At 42.0% G+C, this 23,263-nt stretch overlaps 1 protein-coding gene across 1 annotated transcript in view; it reads right to left on the bottom strand.

Annotated features, from left to right (window-relative positions):
- PCSK1 (proprotein convertase subtilisin/kexin type 1) overlaps positions 1–21,825 on the bottom strand; it is a 37,794-nt gene extending 15,969 nt beyond the window's left edge. Inside the window, exons 1-7 of the mRNA XM_014597215.3 lie at positions 21,335–21,825; positions 19,565–19,669; positions 14,513–14,623; positions 10,201–10,347; positions 8,965–9,041; positions 6,912–7,000; positions 1,898–2,070 (exon numbers count right to left, since the gene is read on the bottom strand). Coding sequence (XP_014452701.1) covers positions 1,898–2,070; positions 6,912–7,000; positions 8,965–9,041; positions 10,201–10,347; positions 14,513–14,623; positions 19,565–19,669; positions 21,335–21,529 — 897 coding nt within the window. The 5' untranslated portion in view covers positions 21,530–21,825. The remainder of the gene's footprint in view (positions 1–1,897; positions 2,071–6,911; positions 7,001–8,964; positions 9,042–10,200; positions 10,348–14,512; positions 14,624–19,564; positions 19,670–21,334) is intronic.
- Positions 21,826–23,263: the final 1,438 nt, after the last annotated feature.

Below are 23,263 nucleotides of genomic sequence, written 5' to 3'. Positions count from 1 at the left end.
GTTTGACATTTACTTGATGAAAACCAGCAAACCAATAAGCTCATTTTATTGCAAAATCTCCCCTCACTTCCAAATCTCTAAGGCCACAGACATTAGTCTCAGGGTACAACCAACTCCATTTCCTATTCTGGTCTCCAGTGTATAGTGAATTAGTAGCAGCTATACAGATGCTGGTAGCTCAGGTCATGGGGTGCCAGAGGAGCATGAAAACCATCACATTTCTTCTGGATTGAACAAATATTTGCCATTATATCATAAAATCTGATAGCCTTTCAGTGGAAAAGTTCTGCTTAATGGGAAAAGCAGAAGCCTGTATTTTAATTCAGTACTAATGTATGCATATTCAGTACCAAGAGCAATCAGAAATGCAGATCATCAATTAATCCCTGCTGATGATCTTTGAAGTTGCCAGCTCAGGGGCAGAGGGACCATTGCTGCACTTTCAAAATAAAAAAAACAAAAAATAAAAAAAAAACAGGGATAGAGAAATAAGCTACATTTTTTTTCCATTAAAATTACTGGGGGCTTCCCACAGAGATGACAATGAAAGGAATCACATCTTTTAGCAAGTAATGTCCCAATCCACCAAAATACTGGGGAATTTGAACAACCCCATTGCCTCTGGGAGCACTATACATAGGCTACTCACATGCTTAAACTTAAGCATATTCTTGAGTGCTGTACTGGATAGACATGTAAGGGGCTAATCATAAAACTAGATGAGAATATTCACCTGCAGTTAAATGGTGGAAGGTGAGGGCATATCCAGCCCCTGCAAGATGCCTGAACTAATGGATTAATTTACTTTGATGCAAAATAAAACCAACATGGAAATTGAAATGGAAATAGTTTTGCACTCATGAAACAGACTTTCCAGACTGTACAGAGGGACCTTTGTGGTACTGGGTCACCATGCCTTGCCTTGCACTTTCTCTTGCCACCCACCTGGCAATTTTTGTCTTTCCCATTCCAAGCCTCCATCTACCTCCAACCTGCTCTCTTTAGTCTCCTTCTGTCCCTTACCAGCACTTTAATTATCTGTCAGTTTTTTCTTCACTGTCAGTGCCCTCAATGTCTCTCCCTGTTTCTGATGCATTTGGCTTCTTCTTTTCTCCAGACTCCTCTCTCTCTTTTGCTGCAGTCCCTCATGCTTCAGGCTCTCTTTTTTTCTTCATTCACCTCTGTGCTGCAGTTCTCTTTTCTTTATTATGTCTACGTCATGATGTGGTACCTTTTCACCTTCCCCTGACTAAATGTAGGAACAGTGTTTGTGCATATACACAGCAGCTCTCATTCAATCCTCTAATCAGATCTAAAGGGATACCATAAAAGAGAACTTAAAAGCCACCATTTCAGTATTCTCTAACATGCATTCCTACTATCTTCATTTTAACTGGATCATGTTATGTCTCAGCTTATGAACTAATGCAATTAACTCAGTGTAAGTAACAAGAAGACAAAGCCCATCCACATGGTGCTAAAATACAGCACAATTTTACAAAGTGAAATATTCAAGAAGCAGTAAACTTCATATTAATTTTTTATAGGAGCTCGGTGCAGAAATCCAATTACTATTCAGAGCAAAACAAGCCAACAGAGGAGGGTGGGGGAGGGCACTGAAGGGAAAGATGAAGGAAGAGATCTAGACTGCAGAGAAATGGCTTAAAAGCAGAATATTGAAACAGCACTTTCATGAAAGTCAGGGCCTGGAAGGTAAATTTCACTGAGCCTTACTATTCATATTTCTCCAAAGAATGACTCTGTTTTTGAAATGGGTTTGGATGAGGAAAGCACTTCTGCAAGGATGAAACAAAGAGCATTCCATTTTCTCTCCATTTTAAAATCTGGTCTACAAGCTTGAGAAAATTTCAGCTTAACTGTCTGTTAGATATCTTACCTGGTTGATCCCATATTCAAAAGCCTTCTGTGCTAGTCTGCCAGGACCCTCTACAGTTTTACCATCATCATTTGGACCCCAGCTTGCACTGTAAATATCCACATGTTCTGGATTAAAACCGATTGAACTGGCTTCAATGGCATCAGTGACTATTCCATCCAGCATTCGTATACCTGAATATCAAAAGTGCAGGTAGAAAGGGTAAAACATGTTCATTGTACATTATTGTCATCAGGGCCCAGCTTTTTCATTGCCTGCCCTGATCTAGATTATAACCCCTAAATTCTGCCATAATGATCATTATTATTTCCCTTTCACAACATCAGTCCACTTAGGGCCTCAGTGTGCTTTGCAAACATTAAGAGAGATCTAAAAATTGGGTTGTGCCTTTTCCTTTTCTTTCTGTTAGCAAGTTTCTGAAAGAATTTATGAGGTTTGTCCTCAATTCCCCCCTCCCCCCCCCCTTCCCGGTTGCTTGTTTTCCATCTTTGAAATTTTAGTAAAAATCAAGTCTAGTCTATACTGTTTTCTTTGCAGATCTCTGAATTTCTCAGTGCAGGTGCATTTTACACATTTATTTGAAATTCTTCATCTCTCTTTCAGCATTAGATCTTTATCATAGGCTTCCTTTCTTCTAAAAGTCAGTCCAGCATTAAAGCTGAATATATGATTTCAAAACCAGACTTTTCAAAAATCTTTGTTCTCTACAAATTTTGACTAACTCTGAGAGTTGTGTTTAAACAAAGAATTTTAAACAGTCTGAAGAAAATCTCATCCCCTCTTGATCAGATTAAATTTTCATTGTTTTGTCTTGTATGGTATTGTTATTTCAGTAGCTCTTCAATCTTCACAATACAAGGAGTATTGCACAATTTTCCCACTGTCATTAATATTGCTTGTTTGCACTACTACTAGCAATGCTGAAAGCCCAGTGAAAGAAAGCCTTTAACATTTTAATAGGAACTGCACAATCTAATCTAGTTCAGAGCAACTCTAATTTCTGTATGCTTAAAATTCCAGTGGCAGCCAGTGGCTCATGTGCACTACAGCTCCCCAAACTGCTAATGTTCTTCCCTGCCAATCTGAGAAATGGTAGGGATTTTTGCAAAATTCCAGTAATGATGATGCAGCTCTACCAGTGGTAGTAACAATACAAATATTAGTGTAGTCCAGGTTCCAAACAGGTTTTCCTGGCATCACAATTAAAATGCCTGGGCTCTGTCTACACTGGCAACCGAGGACCATAATAGCTGCTCCATAAGAGGACAGGGGATGAATAATGGTCAATCATTTTTAATGTAGATGTTCACATAGTTATTTTCCAAATAAGATCAACAAGATCTGAGTCTCTCAATTTCTTGAGCTTTTTTATTGTTAAAATGGAAAAAAAGACAAAAGTTAATTGTCTGCCCTTTGCAGATGGCCTTTAACACTCCTGATGCCTCAAAAAAAGTTAACTATTATAAGGGTGACCATATGGGACCATAAGAAATATAGGACACTGCTCTCCCCCATCTCCCTTCCCCCCCCCCCCCTTTCGCCACCACTCTCCCAAGCCAGCGGCACTGCTGCAGGCAGAGGCGGTGGAGCATGGTGTGCCAGGCAGGCAGGCAGCAGCAGTGCCTGCCTGCCCACCTGTCTGGTGCACCATGCTATTTTAATTCCCTGCTGGACTGTGCCCTGTGCCCCTGTGATTCCCAGCCCCCCAGCCCAGTGTCTGTATCCTCTCACCTGGCACCCCCTTGGCTCCCAGCTGCAGCATCTGGAAGGAGGTGCAGACTGGTGCTCAGGAGGCACCGGGCTCTGTGCAAACCCAGGTGCACAGCACCCGACAGCCTGCATAGCCAGACCCATGGCTCTGCCATCCCCCTGCGCAGGCAGCACATGCAAGCACCTGGTACAATGGTGGTTGCAACCAGGTGGCCTGTTGCTGCTACTGCTGCTGCTGCTGCCGATTGGCCCAGCCTGGGCAGGGCTGCAGTCCCAGGGCAGAACCCAGACCCTGGAGCTGCCCCTCCCAGACATGGGTCCCTACTGGCAGCTGGGTGGGCAGGCGTGGGAGAGGGACCCCTGCTCAGGCAGAGGTCTGACCCACCCCCCAGCATACCCCTCCAGACACACATATACAGTGTGAGCAGCCCGCGCTCACAGCAGTGCTCTCCTCCTGCCCTGCCTTGCCCCAGCTGATCCCTGCCAATCTGGGCCTTTTGCTTCAATTTTCACCAAGTGGCAAGGATGCTGGGACAGCCTAGGAAATCCAGGACTGTCCTGGCCAAACTGGGATGTATGGTCACCCTGGTATTGCCTCTATTACTTATTAGTAAATGAAGCACAAAATGACTCAACCAATGTCACTCCAAATCAATGGTAAAACTGAGACTAGATTTAGGAATCCTGACATCGAAGCCTAGGCTGCAACCATGAGAGAGCATACATTATGTATAAGCATGCATACATTATGCTTGTTATGTATTAGCATACATCAAATTAAACTCTGTTCCTGAAATCAGTTCACCATGGCCGGTTCCTTTCACTAATGTTGAAAGGAACTCAAGTCAATGATGGGCTTTGTACAAAGGTAAAAAATCTGTTTGGGTGGAACTGTCTGCAAGACCAGCAATAGTCTGTAACGAAATATTTAGCATTCAGGAGCCAGCATAAATAATCTAAAGATGTGGCCAAGGTGATACAGCCAGCGAAGCATATTTTAATATAATATTAGAAAAAACAATATTATTCTCAGAACACCCATGAAAAGCAATTCAAGCAAGACTGCTGTTTCAGTTCTACTTTACAAAAACCTGTAACATTTAAGTAAACTCAGGAATGCAATTACTGCAATGGATATTTTTTCAATTAGTTTTTGGGTAGTGTCCTATTATTTATACATACTTTTCCTTTTTGTCTGTTTATTTCCTATCCTCAGCCTCATGAATTCAAAAGCAAGCCAAAGCAAAAGGAATTTTCAGGCAGATACATGTATCTGCCTTGCCAAAGGCTATTTTTAGTAGCACATGCACGGTGCTAGAACTCTCAACCCAGTCCTTCATAAAATGCAGCTTCTTCATCATTTGATTTCCATGGCAGCATCAGGAAAATAGCTCAGTGCTGTCGTTGGGCATGTGTGAATAAACATGTTCCATTTATTGGATGACATATAACAATAGCTGCTCTGAGCCTTTTGGACAGGGCAGGATATAAATCTAATAAATAAAACATTGCATAAAGCACATTTTTTCTATGATACAACATTATAAAGACTATGTACAAGTGGACAGCAAATTAAACTGAAAGGCAACACATTTAAAGATGAAATAAGGATGAGTTTTTCTTCCCACATGATGCATGATAAACCCGCAGGACTTAAGGACACAAGATATGAATAGGACCAAAAATTAGCAGGCATTAAAAGACTGAGAATTTAGATATATAATGAGAGTATTTATAGTTATAATGGTAAAGGAACAAGAGTTTTTGGAAGGAATATAAAATCTCATAAAACCTCAGGGCATACCCTGAGAATATGTTATTCCAAAATAGCTTGCTTCAGGGTTACTTCATCTTGGGCAGCTGGTACAGACCTTGTCAGACACAATACTGGACTTGATGGACCACTAGACTTTTTCTGGTATGATAATTGCTAGGTTCAAATAACAGCTTGAAATATTAATCCTGAAGTATTTGGAGCTGTTATTGTTTCATACACCTTATACTAGCAGCCATGGATATAGAATTCTCTACAAAGAAAAGCCAGATAATAACCTTCCTAGGTTTAGGTGTTTATGGTGTACAGTAAATCTTCCTTGAAGTGTGATTCTTGTCACATCCTTATCCCTGGGGATTTGGCCGATTTTGCTTCCAGTTCCCTTCAACTTTATGCCTCCCTGAATTTTCTTCCTCTTTTTTTTTGAAAGATAATCACCTTTCTGGATAGTTTTTCAATAATTTTTCATTGTCTTTTCTCCATTACTTTCCTTTCCTGGACACAGGAAGCAGCAGAGATATATCTGCATTTACAAATTAGGCAATTGTTCATACAGATAAGTGGGCAGTACAGCGGGTATATTTTTTAAATTTCTGCTATTCCACCCTGCTCTTAAAATCTGGCATCTTCATCTAATGAGTGGGGTATTTTATTTAAGCAGGCTATAAAAGTATAATGCAGAAAGGCAAAGGTGGACTGAAAAGTGACATTTGTGACAGCTCAAAATCCAGAAGAGAAAATAGGAGCTCATAAACACCAGACTGAAGTGGCAAGAATAGTAATCTCAGCTGTCAATCTCATCTGAGCTGTCCCATTTCATAAAAGAGCAAGAAAAAATGTGAAATTGAAAAACTACAAATCTACACGTCTATCTCCTTTTGTGCTAAATAACCACTTGCAACTGATATTTTGATCATGTCTATTTCACAAACCTATAATAGACTAGACTTCCAGTCATTTTTTAAAAAAAGGGCAATATTGATTGATGGATAAACAAGCCTCTACTTCTTTTCAAAATTAACATATAATTGACATGGAGAAACAAGCAATTGAAATCAAAATCACAGAAATGTGAATTTCTCTACTGCCATGACCTTTCAATTTAACTGTATAGACACTCTAAACAAGAAAAGACAGGAAATTGGGTTTTCTTCCTTTTACTCTTCATTTAATTTTGTGCCGAATAGATAAGGTAACAACCAACCATTTCTTTATTTAAAAATAGGCTTCTAGATTTGGTTAGAATGAACAGTCAACTTATAGATTGAACCCTGAGAAGTTGATGGATGCTTAAGACTTGAGATAAAGGTAACTGCTTACACTATTTCACCACACTCTCAAAAATTCCAGTGCTGTGGAGTGCTGAGTAACTCCTGAGAAATGCTGAGAGTTTTTAACACAAATGGATGATGGCTGAGAATGTCCAGTAGGGCACTTGGTACCTTGGGATGGCCAGTTCCCTTTTTCACTTTGTTTTCATTCACATGAGAAATAGTAAAGTTGATGGCAAAGTACTGCTTGTTTTCTTACCTCCCACTTTGGAATTATATGCTACTCCAACTCCACACTTCTTGTTATTGGCTTGCATGGCAATTTCTCCTGCACATCGTGTCCCATGCCTGAATGAAATAAACTTTTTAAAAGGCTTTAAAATCGAACTGTAACTAAATTCATGTGCTTATGTTACAGTTTCACCACTTGTATGGTTGACTTGGTAGAGGCTTTTCTCCACCTAGATGTAAGACAGCTTGTTGAATATTAAATAGCCTTGGAATAGGTCTATTTGAAAAAAAATGGCATATTTATCCTCTGATTTTGATCATTTTAACCACTCAATTTTCAATGGATTGTTAGGCAGAGACAATATGGGCCTGCTCCAAACTTCAGTGATGTCCTTAGAGTCCCAGTAGCTTCAGTAGCTTTGGCCAGGCCCTAACTGTTGTTAATTGTCCACCATGAGGTATAACATGGTGGCTAAAGCAGATTACAAGAGCAAGGAAAATTTGGAAAACTAAGATAATACTCAGTCCTTAAAAATAACTAAAAAAAACAAGTTTTAAGCAAATATTTGGATATTCTTTTAAAAATGCTTGAATTTATTTTGATACTAAACTAGGTAGCATTTAAAATAATCAAATACCCTCAACAAGGCTAAATTATTCCTTGAATGAGGTATTTTGTATTCAGATTCTTTTGTCACAAAAGAATCCTACCCCTCAATAGATAAGAACAACTTACTTGTAAGAGATTTTACTTTATTTAGTACTACTGCTTGGTACACAGTATCGTGTTTGGATGTGTGCGGGCTGAATTCCATGTATATATTACTAAAGATTGGAGATAATGAAGGTAGATTTCAGAGATAATGCCATTAGTATCAGAGAACAGTGGCCACCCACTGATAGCTAAATGCTGTAATAGAGTAGAGATATCCATTTTTTAAAAATCATGGGACATTTATCCTTTGAGTGATGACTTTATTTCCATTGCAACTATTGATTCATGATTTGGATAGTGCCTAATAAACAAAAGGGAACCAGAGTGTCAGTTCCTCCTTGTATCTTTTTTAACAGTGGCATTTTAATTGGTTGAGGGAATCGACTCATTCTGTGCTACAGCTGTTAGAGGACTGTAGCATGGGATTCTCTTCTCTGTGGACAAAACCCAACATGAAAGAACGTAACTTCAATAGAACCCCCATGGTGTTGTATGACCAAAGAAGAGGTCATAAGACAAAGCTCCTCACTTGTTTCTTGCCACAAAATGCTGTAAAATGCTCCTGAAGAAACTGCGCACAGGTAGGGAAGGAGCCTGCTGAATCCCTGTAATAGAATATTCAGTGGACATATTCCTCCGACACCAAACTTTACTGCCAATAGGTGGCTCTTCATTATCCCTAATGCTTAACCAGGATTAAAAGCCTAACTGCAGCCATGAGGTACTTAGTCAGATGGTGTGCCCTATAACACAGGAGCACTTACACAAAGGGTTTTTTTTCCTTTGAAGCCTGCAGAGGTGCTATTCATATTTTACACACACGAATATAGGAAGAAGAAGGTTTCAGAATGTAATAATTCTTACATAATGGTAACTTTTATTAGACCAACTAAAAAGTTGGAAAATTGTTCTTTGCAAGCTTTCAGGCACAAACACCTTTCTCCAGGCATAGGGGTGACTCTCCCTATACCTGAAGAAGGTTGTTTGCACTCAAAAGCTTGCAAAGAATAATTTTTCCAACTATTTAGTTGGTCTAATAAAAGGTGCCACATTTACCCAAAGAACCTTGTCTGCCTATGTCCTTAGACCAACATGGGTACAACCAACAACCCCGATACATACTGCGTTGTGATTTATCAAATGTAATAATTAAACGAAAAAAGCTCATACTTATCTGGAAATTTAATCAAGTTCAATATAGAATTTACATCAACATAGTATCATTTTTCCCTTTAGCACATACAGTAATCCTATTGGGCACAGAGCCTTTTCAGGGTAAATGGCGAAAAGCTCTGCCTTTTTCTGTTCTAAAGCAAAGAATACTATTTTACTGCTTTTTCTTTCCATAACATGAAAGACTACTTACTTGTTTTCATTTGTTGGATCATATCTAGGAAAGGGATCATGATCATTGTCATTGAAATCGTAACTTGCCTGTGGATCCTAAATTTAAAAAACAGATATTGTAGTTACCAAAAGAAAAAAAAAACCTCTAAAACAAATGTATAATGTGATGCTTAGTCTTTATTTAATATTCTAGATTAGGTATTGATTACTCTGTATTTGGAAACTATTATTTTGAAACTACTAAACCTTTGGCAGCTTTGGCTATTGGAAGGTTTGTACTGGGATGCCTGCTGAGGGTAAGGAATGGAGGAGTTGGGATATTTGGCTGAAGGGCACGGGATTATCAGATAATTTAACAAAAATTCACTGATTCTGCAAAATTAAAGCTAGGCAGAATGTTTATCACTAAAAGGTTTTTCCATTGAAAAGTGGAAAAGCTCTTTTCAACCAAGTTTTTTACATGAAGCATTGTGGTTTATTTTGTCTAAAATATGCTTTTTGATGAAATAAGAATGATAGCCATTTCAATAATATATTTCTGAATCCAATATATTATTTTGTTTAAAAAATCATGGCATAAGAAAGGTACATCTTAAAAGTGTTTGAAAATTGATTTTTTTATGTAACCAATTTTTAGACAGCTCAGCTAATAACACCACTGAACAGTAAACAAATTATCTCCATTTTACAGATGGGAAGACTGAGACACAGATTAAATGGCTTGCACAAGAATACAAAATGGTAGTCAGTACTATGACTATAACAGACCTCAGGAGCTTCCACGTTCCCAACCTGTCTTCAAGTGATTTTCCATCACAGCTTTTAATATATTTCTTTGCTGTTTTAATTTTCTGGGGCACAGACTGTTTTGTTTTTTTTCAAATGTGTCTTGAAATGGATTTCTTATCTGCATCTATTTATTTATACGTGTTTTTGTGTGAGGTAACAACTAACTTATTAAAATCTAATAGCTATTAACAGATAAAATTCACAAATAGCTAAAAGGTTTTTAATAGTCCAGCATTAAACTATTGTGTCTAAATATGCCTAGGTACTAATACACACTGAATAGCTCACTATTATTCAACTCCCAGTGAGACAACCCAGGCTCTGAATTATGCTTGAGGCAAGTATTTCAGGCTCTGTCATGTGGGAGCAGCCTTTCTGACCATGGAGCAAACCAGACTAGAATGTTTTTATATAAAGGTCTGCAAGTAATTTGCTGACTTTGCAGCATTCTAATGAACAAACTTACATAGTTAGCATAGATGTCAGTGTGATTCCACTCCAAGCCATCATCCAGGACAGTTATAACAACACCTTTGCCTGTAATCCCTTTTTGCCATACAGGTATAACATGGAGATCTAGCTTAGGCAGAGAGGGAGTAATCCTTGTATCTTGCTACAAAAAAAAAATGATAATAAGCATAAATTCATACAAGAGATGTCCAAAGTTTCCAGGCCAAATTGCTAAGAAGCTTTAAATCAACATTGTTTTGTCTTTGTCCTGAATTCACAGATTTTTACCCAGGTTTTTCACAAGGATGGACTTGTTCAAACAACATATTTTCCATAGCCAGCCTCCCTGTTTCATCCTCAAGAAGATTTATTATTCTTCCTCAAGATATCTCAGGTAAGAAGAGTGTATTTTAGCAAGACTGGACTGGTTGCACCCTAAGGCACTGAAGAAATGGGATGAGGTAATTTCAGAGCCATTAGCTATCCTCTTCAAGGTTAGATGAGGTCCCATATAATTGGAAAAGGACAAATATAGTGCCCAGATTTAAGAAAGGGAATGAGGAGGTTCCAGGAAATGACAGACCAGTCAGTCTGACCTCAATACCTGGAAAGATCATGGTGCAGGTCCTCAAGAAATCTGTTGTGAAGCACCTAGAGAAGAAGAAGATCACAAACAGCCAACATTCATCAAGAGCAAGTCATGCCTGACCAAACTGATTTGTTGCCATGATAAGGTTAGAGGCTTTGTGAAAGGGGGGAGGGGGGAGCAGTGGATGTGATATACTTTGATTTTAGCAAGTCTTCTGGCACTGTCTCCCATGACATTCCTATTAATACGCAAAGGACAAAAGTACTGTTAGGTGAATACAAAACAGATTGGATCATCATGTTCAACAGGTATTCATCAATGGCTCATTGTCCAGTTGGGAGGAGGTATCAAGTGGGGTTCTGCAGGGATCTCATCTGAGTCTGGTACTGTTTAACATCGTCATTAATAATTTGGATGATGGGATTGAGTGCATGCTTAGCAAATTTGCAGATGGCACCAAGCTGAGTGGCATTTCAGACACTCTTGCGAGCAGGCTAGGATCACAAATGACCTGGATAGACTAGAGAAATGGTCCACAATCAATCATATGAGATTCAGCAAGGACAAGTATAAAGTCCTGTATTTGGGATGGAATAATTGCGTGTACAAATACAGACTGGGGAATGACTGGGTAGGCTGCAGGTCCTGGAGTATGATGGCAGAGAGTAGACCATAAGCAGAACATGAACCAACAGCGTGCTCTTGTTGCTAAAAAAAAGCCAACAGCGTACTGGGTTGTATCAATGTAAGTGTTACTTGCAAATCAAGAGAAGCAATTCTTCCATTATTTTTGGAACTGATGAGGCCTTACAAGGAGTACTGCATCCAGTTTTGGGCCCCATACTTCAAGAAGAAAATGGTCAGATTGGCAAGAGTCTACAGCAGAGCAACAAAAATGATTAAGGATCTGGGAAGCATTATTTATGAGGAAAGGCTAAAAGAACTAGGGTTTTTCAGGCTTGAGAAGAGAAGACTGAGGGGGTGGGGAGGAATTTGATAACTGTCTTTAAATATCTGAAGAGCAATTATAGATCAGGGGAGGCAATCCCTCGGCATGCATGCCAGAACGTGGCATGGGAAACATTTTACTCAGCATGTCCCAGCCAGCCCAGGCTCTGGGCAGCCCCCCTGCCACTGCAGTAGGTGACAGGGAGGCTGCAAGCAGCTGCAGTGGGGTCCATGGAGCCCTGGCCCAGCTTGTTGCTGGTGGTGGGTGCATGCATGACTCTGGTTGACAGTGGAGAAGGGGCTGGGGTTATACTGCCACAACAAGGATCAGGCCTATCACAGCTTCCCTGCCATCAGCCTCTGGCATGCCAACATCTTACAAGTCAAGGTTGTGGGGGGTTTTTGGAACTCTGCCCAAAAACATTGTCAACCCTGGTTATAGAGGATAGAGATGGGCTTTCCTCTGTGGCTGTAGGGGACAGGACTAGTAGCAAAAGCCTCAAGCTGCAGCAGAGGACATTTAGGTTGAAGATTAGAAGGAATTTTCTGACAATGAGGGTGGTCAAGCTGTAGGACAGTCTACCAAGAGAAACTGCGGAATGTCCATCCGTGGATATTTTCAAGAGCAGTTTAGACAGACACTTGGCTGGGATGGTTATTCAGGGATGATCCTGCCTTGAGAAGGGGGCTGAACTAGGTGACATTGTGGGGGTCCCTTCCAGCCCTACTTTCCTAAGATCCTATGTTTAGTATATCTGTGGCTGGGCAGGAGTATGATATGCTAGTTTTGGAAATCATCTTCCATTCACTAGAACCAAAGTAGAGTATCTTCAATTCTTATCCAAATCAGTAGAAATAGAAAGAACTCAAGACCTTGTTGAACTGAAGCTTTATTCTCTGCTGGAATATGCAGGATTCCAATGCTATGTTTTTTCCAATGGTGCCTCTTCCTTTTATGTCCAGATTAGCTATTGGAAAACAATTAATAGCTAAAGCAATTTAGTAGTAGACTAGATATGAAGGACTGTACTGAATCACAATGTGCTGTTTATTACTTTCACTATTGTTCCACTGAAAAAAATCACTTGGAAATGTGACTTATTTCCTCATCTCTTTCAAAGACTGGTCTTTGAAAATTAAATCTGAAATGGATCATTTTTCTTGAAATGGTAAGTCTCTATATTTTTAATATATAAAAGCTTTATTAAGATTACCATTAAATCCCAGGCATAGATATAGTCAATGTTTTCTTTGCATCTCTCAGAATCTTAATGTATTGTCATTTTTTAACACCTTTGCATCCAAAAGAATACTGAACAGAATGTAAGACCCAGGCAATGCAGTATATTATGGGAGCAAGATAGCTTGTATTTTAAAGCCTTATTATCTGATTGCTGCAGTTCAGAGAATTACTATTAGGTCACAGATATCTTCCATAGCACTCATCAAATAACTGTTGTTCCGATGATGCTCGAGTATAACTTGAGGCAAGAATACAAGGGGGCTCTATTTTGTCATCAAAGCAGTAAACAATTGCTACATTAGAAGAACCTGGAAGTATTTTGGCAGAAAATTCTTCTTATTTAAAGAGTTCTTTTAATCTGAGGATTTCAAAATGCTTTGTAAAATAGTGGAACTATCATGCTCTATATTTTACATATAGAGAAAATGAAGTGCAAAGACCTGAAATGACTTTCTCAGCAAAGAATTAGTGCCTGAGCTTGGAAAGCAAACTAGGTTTCCTGGACTGCAGTCCATTGCATTTTCCATAAGAACAAATTGTCTTTCTATACATGGATGTGGGTGCGTACACCCACACGTGCACTTGCATGCATTTGTGGCCAAGTCTGTGTGTACTCCCACTGGAAATTAGTCTAAAAAGTACACAGAGTAATGTCTAGGATCTAGCTTCCTAGAAATTTAAGATTCTGAATATTTTCCATTGCCTTATTAGATGAGAGTTTTTAGGAAACTCTACTGGAATAATTTTCCTAGTATAATTTAAAATTAAAGTCTCCGCGCTTGAACAAGAGAAGGAAAGGGCCAAAGAGATTCTGTAGGTCAGAGTGCAGGTTACTCTCTGACCTGCAATGTGGACAAATGCAAGTCCTCAAACCATTTAGGCCATGTTAGTATTTGGAGATATCTGTTGCCTGAGAATCCACTCTTCCGGCTATCCCCTCCTCTGGGTGTACACAATACTGCCTAAAGAGACAGGCATGAGTAGATACATTGTGCATTCAGGTGAATTTAGCTCAGTATCACAAGCAGCTTGTAGAAAGCATGCAGTCTCCTGAAGGATTTGACCGGATGAGAAACAGAAACAGCATCTTCAACTCCAATCAGTGTCAGCAGAAGCTGAAGTAGCTCAACACCTTACACAGATAAAGCTTTATTCTCTGCTGGAACATGCAGTATTTCGACAAAGAAATATGCCTCTGGTCACAGGGTACAACTGGAGATGTTGATGTTATATGTAAAGAGGAAAATGCTTATGTTATTGTTAACATGGCTCTTAACTGTTTAAAAGCCTTGTAATGTTCCCATAATTTCAATCATCAGAAATTCAAACTGGCCTTCATAGCCTTTGCATGCACTGTGGTTAAAAAATACAGAATGTTGCTCAGGGATATCAAGTGCTGAGGTCTGTAGTTTCCATAGGCTACACTAATGAAAGTGGCTGCAACCTGCTCCCTCCTGTGCAACCTCTCAGACATCAGTGAAATAACACAGCTGATCAGTAAAACTCACATTCCTCACCCACCATTATTACATAAAAATAAACTCTTACCAGGTACCACTGCTGATTCCACATAGGATCATTGAAAAGATTTTCTGCAGAGTCTCTCAGGGCTGCACGCTTAGTTCGCTTTTTTTCATATTGCTGCTCTGCCCATGACACCTACAAGTATTTTTTTTAAAATAAAAAGCAGCAAGTAAACCTCCAGAGGTTAATTGGCTTTGAGTGTTTCATTGTAAGACAAATTCTTACTATCAAATGAAAAAAGTGGAGGGTTCTCTCCAGAGATGTGCATTATCTGCATTAGAGCAGAATGCACCTTAAAGAGGAGGTTTTGGTGAAAACATGATACTATAAAATTATTTAGAGTATATTTAAAGTGAAAGTCTTTTATGTGTGAATGCCACATAATGAACATTTTTGTGATGAAAGTATATTGCAGTAAGAAGATTGTCTAATCTGAGGGGGTGACTCAAACTCGCAAAAATACCATTTGCTTCTCTCACCAGCCTGTAATTTAATCTCTCTCTCTGTGTACAGTGAATTTTCAGAGAGGGAAAAAAGCCACTCATGCCACAGTCACAGGGATGTTGTTACTCGCAATCCGTCTGACCCTCAAAGCCCCATTCCAAATGGCACCTATGGTCACATTCCACTCTAAAGTATCAATAATCAGAAAGCTGTGAAAAATAGGTTGGATTCAACTCTAGTGAGGTTCTGTTAAAGGCAGTAGAAGTTACACCAGAATTAATGCAGTCTGCCATGTTTGTGTATATGTCTACATATTTAATTGCATGCCTGTTACAGATATGTCTGCCTATGTTTCATTTCTTTGGCGGTGTTTTTTCTCCTTTAATAGATTCATAGATGTTAGGGTCGGAAGGGACCTCAATAGATCATTGAGTCCGACCCCCTGCATAGGCAGGAAAGAGTGCTGGGTCTAGATGACCCCAGCTAGATACTCATCTAACCTCCTCTTGAAAACCCCCAGGGTAGGGGAGAGCACCACCTCCCTTGGGAGCCCGTTCCAGACCTTGGCCACTCTAACTGTGAAGAAGTTCTTCCTAATGTCCAATCTAAATCTGCTCTCTGCTAGCTTGTGGCCATTATTTCTTGTAACCCCCGGGGGCGCCTTGGTGAATAAATACTCACCAATTCCCTTCTGTGCCCCTGTGATGAACTTATAGGCAGCCACAAGGTCGCCTCTCAACCTTCTCTTGCAGAGGCTGAAAAGGTCCAGTTTCTCTAGTCTCTCCTCGTAGGGCTTGGTCTGTAGGCCCTTAACCATACGAGTGGCCCTTCTCTGGACCCTCTCCAGGTTATCCGCATCCCTCTTGAATTGCGGCGCCCAGAATTGCACGCAGTACTCCAACTGCGGTCTGACCAGTGCCCGATAGAGGGGAAGTATCACCTCCTTGGACCTATTCGTCATGCATCTGCTGATGCATGATAAAGTGCCATTGGCTTTTCTGATGGCTTCGTCACACTGCCGACTCACGTTCATCTTGGAGTCCACTAGGACTCCAAGATCCCTTTCCACTTCTGTGCCACCCAGCAGGTCATTCCCTAGGCTGTAGATGTGCTGGACATTTTTCCTCCCTAGGTGCAGCACTTTGCATTTCTCCTTGTTGAACTGCATTCTGTTGTTTTCTGCCCACTTATCTAACCTGTCCAGGTCTGCTTGCAGCTGTTCCCTGCCCTCCGGCGTGTCCACTTCTCCCCATAGCTTTGTGTCATCTGCAAACTTGGATAGTGTACATTTCACTCCCTCGTCCAAGTCACTGATGAAGACATTAAAGAGTATCGGTCCAAGGACCGAGCCCTGCAGGACCCCACTGCCCACACCCTTCCAGGTCGAAGCCGACCCATCCACCACGACTCTCTGGGTGTGACCCTCCAGCCAATTCACCACCCACCGGACTGTGTAGTCATCCAAGTCACAGCCTCTTAACTTGTTCACCAGTATGGGGTGGGATACCATATCGAAGGCCTTTCTGAAGTCTAAGTATACGACATCCACCCCTCCTCCTGTGTCCAGGCATTTCGTAACCTGGTCATAAAGAGAGACTAGATTGGTCAGGCACGATCTGCCTGCCATGAACCCGTGCTGGTTTCCCCTCAGCATAATTTGTCCTGCTGGGCTCTCACAAATGTGAGCCTTGATAATTTTTTCAAAGACTTTGCCAAGGATGGAGGTGAGACTGACTGGCCTATAGTTGCCCGGGTCCTCCTTCCTCCCCTTCTTGAAAATGGGGACCACATTGGCCCTTTTCCAGTCCTTTACCTACTTACTCAAGAAAATGCAGCTGTGATTATGCCAGATTTTGAAACCCTTAATCTTAGTGATATTTTACAAGTAGTCCTATTTATTTCATTGGGTTTGCTCATGGGAGTAAGCTGATGCTCAGCATGAGTAGGGGTGTCAACCTTGTCCATAACTGGCATCCAATACAGACTAGTTTTTGGCCCCAATTTCCAGCTGGGTAAAGCAAAAATCAGTACTTTGCTAATATCCTACTTCAAGTTTTAAGCTCCAGATGCTTCTGGATTCTAAATCCTTGTTCTAATCTCCTGAGTTGTTTTGTGATCATTATTTGTTTCTCTGTCATAATCCCAGATCTTTATGCATCTGTCACAGAATGGAGTCAGTCACAACTGGGACTAAAAAAATTACTAATCCCATTGTGGAAAGTTAATGGAAACTCCACATAAGAAAATATCATGTGAATGTTGAGGTCACTACAAATGTGTCATTTGAAAGCAATTTATATAATATTGGTTTTCCTTGTTTGTATAAATTCAGTGGTAGAAAAATACTGCTGACTGATAGCCGGGGATACTATAGATCTCCTTTCATCCACACAACGGGGTCAGCATGGATAGTATCAGAGCAAGAAATAACCTAAAAATGCCTTAAGTATAACTATTGGCACCATTTATATGCAAGGGTTATTATTATTTCCTGCCCAGGCCCAGTCAATGCTTGGCCTTTCTGTCAGTCAGCACTAATTAAAAAGTGGCATCAGCTGTGCTCATCATTTCTGTGTGTGAACAACTGTCCTCCGGGAAGAGAGATGAGACCACTGAACACACAGACCAGTGAAACAAGCCAAATGTTTGTCACTCTGTAGTTGGTCACGATTCAAACTGTCAATCTATTATAGAGGCTCAGTGCTCTGTACCAGCCCTCTGGGACCCAACCATTCATTGATATAGGAGATAATTAAAATTATCCCTTTAATTTCATATAATGCTATTGATAGAGAGTGGATTACAAAACTGGTTCTAATATTTTAAAAATTGACAATAATATGACTCTACATTAAAAAAATAAACAAACACAATATACTGGTACATTTTACAGCAAATGCTGGGCCAGATCCTTAGCTGCTGCAAAGCAGCATAGATCCAAGACTTGTCATATTTCATTTAGATAAACCAGATTAATAGTCTAAATACCATGGCCAAATTTTGCCCTCATGTGCACTCATACAAATCTATTGAAGTCATGCAATTGTACAAGCATACCTAAAAGCAAGATTCTATCCATTGCCTTTTTCTAAATTAAATTTTTAAACTAGTTTGCTACTGAATTAATATAGATTTTTAGAGCAGAGGTTTATGTATAATTGCATAGCCTTACATATTGCTTTGTGCTCATATGCTTATATAATTATATCTCAGATATAGCTTATTTAAATACTAGAGGGGGAATAAGAGGCAAATTAGAGATGACTTGGCAAATGTCACTTGCAGCATCATTCTGTATTTAAGTAAATAAATATACAATAATGGTCATTAATATCCATAATGGAAATTCCCCATTATCTGTGCCTTAACATAGACATATACTATACATAACAGTAGCAATATTTTCCTCCAGTAGTGGATATATTGCATAGAATTAGCCCAAACAGAAGAGGAACTGAACCAAAACTCAAGCTCAGTATTATAGGAGAGCTGAAAATTTGAACCCATATCATGATATGAATTTGAAAACAGTCCCTTTGTTTACAGTAGCTAAATCAAAATCTTGGATATGAACAGCTGCAATTTACTGTGTTCACATTGTGCAGAGTGAACCTGTTACCATCATTAAAGGAAACAGTTACAGTAAACTAGACAGAGAAGAGGGTTTCTGAAACAAACAAGTAGAACACCGCCTCGCCTATTTTGCTCATTTCTATCAATCTTCTCATACTGAAAATTTCCTTCTAATCTATATCCATGCCCTAAATCTTAATCTCTCAGTAGCAGATGATCACTTAAATATTTTTTTCTCAAACAGCTGTTCTTTTGTTCACAACTGGATTTCTAAATATTATGCCTGTCTTAAATTTAGAATATTGCTGGTTTATAAAATACTAGCTTAATTTTTAATTACATTTATTAGAAATAACTTTTAAGCAAGGCTATTCATATGCTGCTGAATTACTGAAAATCTATGAAGTGATACAGTATGTTTAAAAAGCAGATACCACCTTTATCTTCAACAAAACTAAATTAGTGGGGTCTGTATCAATATTGTCTGTTTCTCCTGAATAGTTAGGACCCTGAGCTGCATCTGACTTCAGTGGGAGCTGTGAGGAGCCAAAGACTGCAATACTGGGTCCTGTAACAAGGTCTGTGAAATGAGAAATGTTGGCTAGAATGCTAGTCACTGAAGCAGCATACTGCAGCAGAATCGCAGCACATTTTTCTAACATTTGTGTAATATTGAAGCACTTTAAACTTAGCCTTGACTTCAGAAAGGGTCTGATTAAAACCAATTCACATAATTGGAGGGGCCCTTATTTACTTCACTGGATTTGGAATCCTGCCCTAAAATTCTTTGCATGTACTTTCCCCCACCACACACAAATACCTCCATTCAGAATTATTGCAGTGTTGGAATTATTATAAAAAAAATCAACTTGTAGAAGAAATTCTTGTTAGCTTAGAGCCAGATCCTGCCAGTCAATGGCAGAATTCATTCATTGAACAAGGTTTTATTCAACATGATTAGGGGCTTACAAAATGTGTTAAGTATGCCTGTGACCCTATGAGGAATCTAAACAGATAACATGGACAGTGTAAATGAAAGAGAGTAAATGCAAAACTTACCCGCTCATCATCAGAAAGCCTCTTAGAGATATGAACAGCACTTCTTCGAGACCTTCTTGGATGGCTTTTATGTCTGAATAAGTAGTGATTTTTGAGTGATCCAATCTATAATACAGATGAGTATTTTAAATATTGAAATATATCTCAACACAAACAAACATCAGAAAGGATACATGATGGCTGAAAATTTGAATGCGCTTATTCCTTCAGAATTTTAATTCAGGATCAAATATTCTCTGAGGAGAGATGATGTTCACTGGAAAAAAACTGTGTACTAATAGGAGGAATGTTGGGAAAACAAGGGTGCAATCTAATTCCACTCAACTTCAAATCGTTGCCCTTGATTTACACCAACATCCACAAAAAGAAAACCTGATCCTTTAATTGCACAGCTTAAGACTTTAACACATTTTGAAACTAGACTTAATTTCTGGCCATAGCACTCAGTATTGCTTCCTTTCTCTGTAGTGCAGAGGGACTGAATAATCGGATCTATTTTCTTCCCATATGCAAATATGTAGCCAGCCGCATTCATCGCTTTGCGCAGGCAGACTAAACTGATAGGGTTTCACTGGCCTGTTTCAGCTCCACTTACAGCTCTTGGGTGTATATTTTCATATATAGGAACTTACTGCTTCGATTCAGACCCTAGAGAGAAGACAAAAACCAGCAGACTCTCCCTATGCCAGAGGAAGGGTGCCTATGCCCAAAAGCTTGTAAAGAACAATTTTTCCAACTATTCAGTTGGACTAATAAAAGATAATACATTTACCCAAATAACCTTGACTGAGAGAAAGAAACGAATTTGAACACCTAGGCTAATTGCTTCCATTTAGATGGTGCATTCCTTCCCTACGCAGTTGCTCCTGCTGACAGGAAAGTCTGTGGAAATGATGCCATTGAGGCTGAGGGTAGCAAGATCAGGTCATAAGCAAAGATCTATCTAGCTATATAATGCGCGCGCGTGTGTGTAGGTATATATGTATGTATATATAAGTATGTAGGTATGTGTGTAGGTATATGTGTGTGTGTGTGTGTGCATACACACAATAAATTAAATGTATGTGTGCCTGTGTGTCTGTTTTATACACCAGTGGCTCTTAATCTTGTTAGACTCAAGGCACCCTTGGAAAATGCCAGTTCTTAGCTTTCTTTTTTTTTTTTTTCTGGCTATGGAAAAATACTAGAGCATGTCTTTCCCAGCAAAGGCCTCGGAAAAGCCACGACAGGTCAAAAGGGCTTTGACCCCATGGATTCCTCTTGGGCATCTTGGGGTTTGCGTCGTGAAGGAAGCGCAGGTGCTTGCCCGCCCAGTGGGGCGAACATTGTGTGGTGCCTCCAGGCCCCCTGAGGCAGCCTGCGGACAGCCCCCGCTGCACCCACCCCACACAGTTGGGTGTGGGGACTCTCCGCTCTGGGCGCGGGCAAGCGGGGACCCCAGGCCTGTCATAGGCAAGTCGCCCTCCGTGGTGCAGGGAGCCCCCGCCCGGGGCCGCTGCCAGGCTCCCTAGGGAAGGACCCGCCGCGGGGCTATGACGTCAGGGCACTTACTCAGCCCTGACAACGCTGACGTCAGGGCACGGCGGGCGGGCGGGGGCGGGGCAGCGCGGGGTCGGCTGTAGGGGAGGGCAGGGGAGGGCGGGAAGGGAGCGGGCGCCGGCCCCTGTGCCGCCGAGTCCCGGAGGACGGCTCTGGGCACGAGTTTCCCGCGGTCGCCCCGCGCCCGCGGAAAGTTGCCGGCAGCCACCGGGCGGGGGAGCGGGCGCCTACCTGCCCCAGCAGCTCGTACTCCAGCTCCTCGGCGATGGCCCGCGCCGCCTCGGGCCCCCCGGGGATCTCGGCCGCCCATTCATTGAGGAACTGCTTGTCGGCGCCGGGCCGCGCGGCCAGGCAGGCGGCGCCCGGCAGCACCAGCACCAGCACCAGCAGCAGCGTGGCGATCGCGGCGGGGCGCGGCGGGGCCATGGCAGGGGCTGCGCGGACACACGCGGCTGCGGCGCTGGCTCCGGCTCCGGCTCCGGCTCCGGCTCGGGGCTGAGCGGAGCCTCCAGTGCCGGGCTGGAAAAGGAGCGCCGACACGTCAAAACTACGAAAGCCACCGTGACGTCAGACCTACCTGGCCCCGAGCCGGCTGGTTACTCCCCGGGGAGCGGGGGCTGTGCTAAGGGAAGGGGGGTTAGGGGGGGGAGGCGGGGGCAACCAGCCAGTCCCCACCCAGGCGGCTGCCGGGAGCTGGAGCCCTGCGCGCGCCCACCCCAGCCCCGGCGGGGACAGGCTGTGGGCCAAGTGGATGCCCGCTCCCCCTTGCTCTCATCCCATCTCATCTCCCCTCCGGAGAGCCCAGCCCGCGCCTCCCCCCCGCCCCCGCCCCCGCCACGGATTGCTTGCTAGGAGCCAGCAGCCCAGAGGTAAACAAGGCAGCAGGGAGCTCGGCCGCGGGAGAGCCCCAGGCTTCAAACCCGCCAACTTCGTTCACTTCCCCGCTCCCCCGGCGCGCAGCCCGGGCGCACGGCGGCACGAGAGGCAGCGGCGCGGGGCGGGGCGGGGCGGGGCGGGGCAGGGCAGGCCGGGGGTCCCTGTGCTTGTGCCACATCGTCCCGGGCACCCAGCAGACGCCAGGCACCTGCTGGAAGGCTTTCTCCCTCCCAATAAGAGCTGTTCGCAGCCTGTGGCATCCCAATGAGTTTGCCCAGCGTCCTAGGCGTCCGTGGCTGTTGCTTGAGGGTGTGGAGGGGGCATTTCAGTCACATAGGAAAAAGCCTGATCTTTAATACATGGCTAATATCTACTAAAGAGGTAAGGGCAGTTCCTAAAAATAGAGTGCAGCCGGAGAGAAAGAAACCCACATCGTCAGGGACTTCAGGGACGTAGGTAGAGTTTAGATGACGGGTTTGTATGAGCTGTTTTGGCTGATCCTGCCTCAGAGACCAGCTGGACTCTGGAGGTGCCTCCCAGCCCGACTCCTCTTTAATTATTTGGGGGTTTCTGTTGCTGTTTTATTCGAGGTCAGGAAGAGTCCCCCTCGGGCTTGGTAGGGGAAGACACCGAAGACTACAGGATCCCATCTGCCTTCAGCACAGGTTGACTCCACTGCAGCCCAAGGCGGGGCTCACGTTTCAGCACCCCCTGGCTGGACAGCGACACATAGCCCCGCACCTCTGCGCTCCGCAGCCCCCGCCGGGTGAATCCCGGCTCCAGGCGAGGCTGCTTTGGGTCAAACCGGTTTCTTTTCCTTTTCATTGCATTTTTTAAAATACTAAAACAGTCCTTGAGCTGGGAGGGAGTGTGTTGGCAGACGCCCGCAAGCGCCTACTCAAGGAGAACATATGGCTGCTATTTGTCTTGCAAACCCTAAAGAGTCATCCTGTGCTAAAAACTGGAAATGAGTAAAGATTTTGTCATCTCATTAGAAACAAAATCTTCCCGGCGTGGTTTTATTTATTTATTTTTTTTAAGCTCCCAGCTATTGATGGGAGGAGCTGTGCTCAAATCAGAGCATCCATAAAAGAGAAAAGCTGGGAGAACAAAACATTTTTCAATTAAGCTAATAAGACAGGACCTACTGTGCAGTAATGCTTGATTAATACACATCATCCCCTGACACCTCCAACGTGCCATAGGTATGCATTAATCTGCACTGCTACCCAGTCTGCTTATGTAATATCTTTAAAATAAAGGGACAATTGCTAATTTTTAAAA

The sequence above is a fragment of the Alligator mississippiensis genome, chromosome 3 (assembly GCF_030867095.1).
Source record: "Alligator mississippiensis isolate rAllMis1 chromosome 3, rAllMis1, whole genome shotgun sequence".
In the NCBI taxonomy this organism is placed as follows: Eukaryota; Metazoa; Chordata; order Crocodylia; family Alligatoridae; genus Alligator; species Alligator mississippiensis.
The sequence above is the reverse complement of the archived record's forward strand: the minus strand, read 5'-3'. Positions and strand labels throughout refer to the sequence as shown.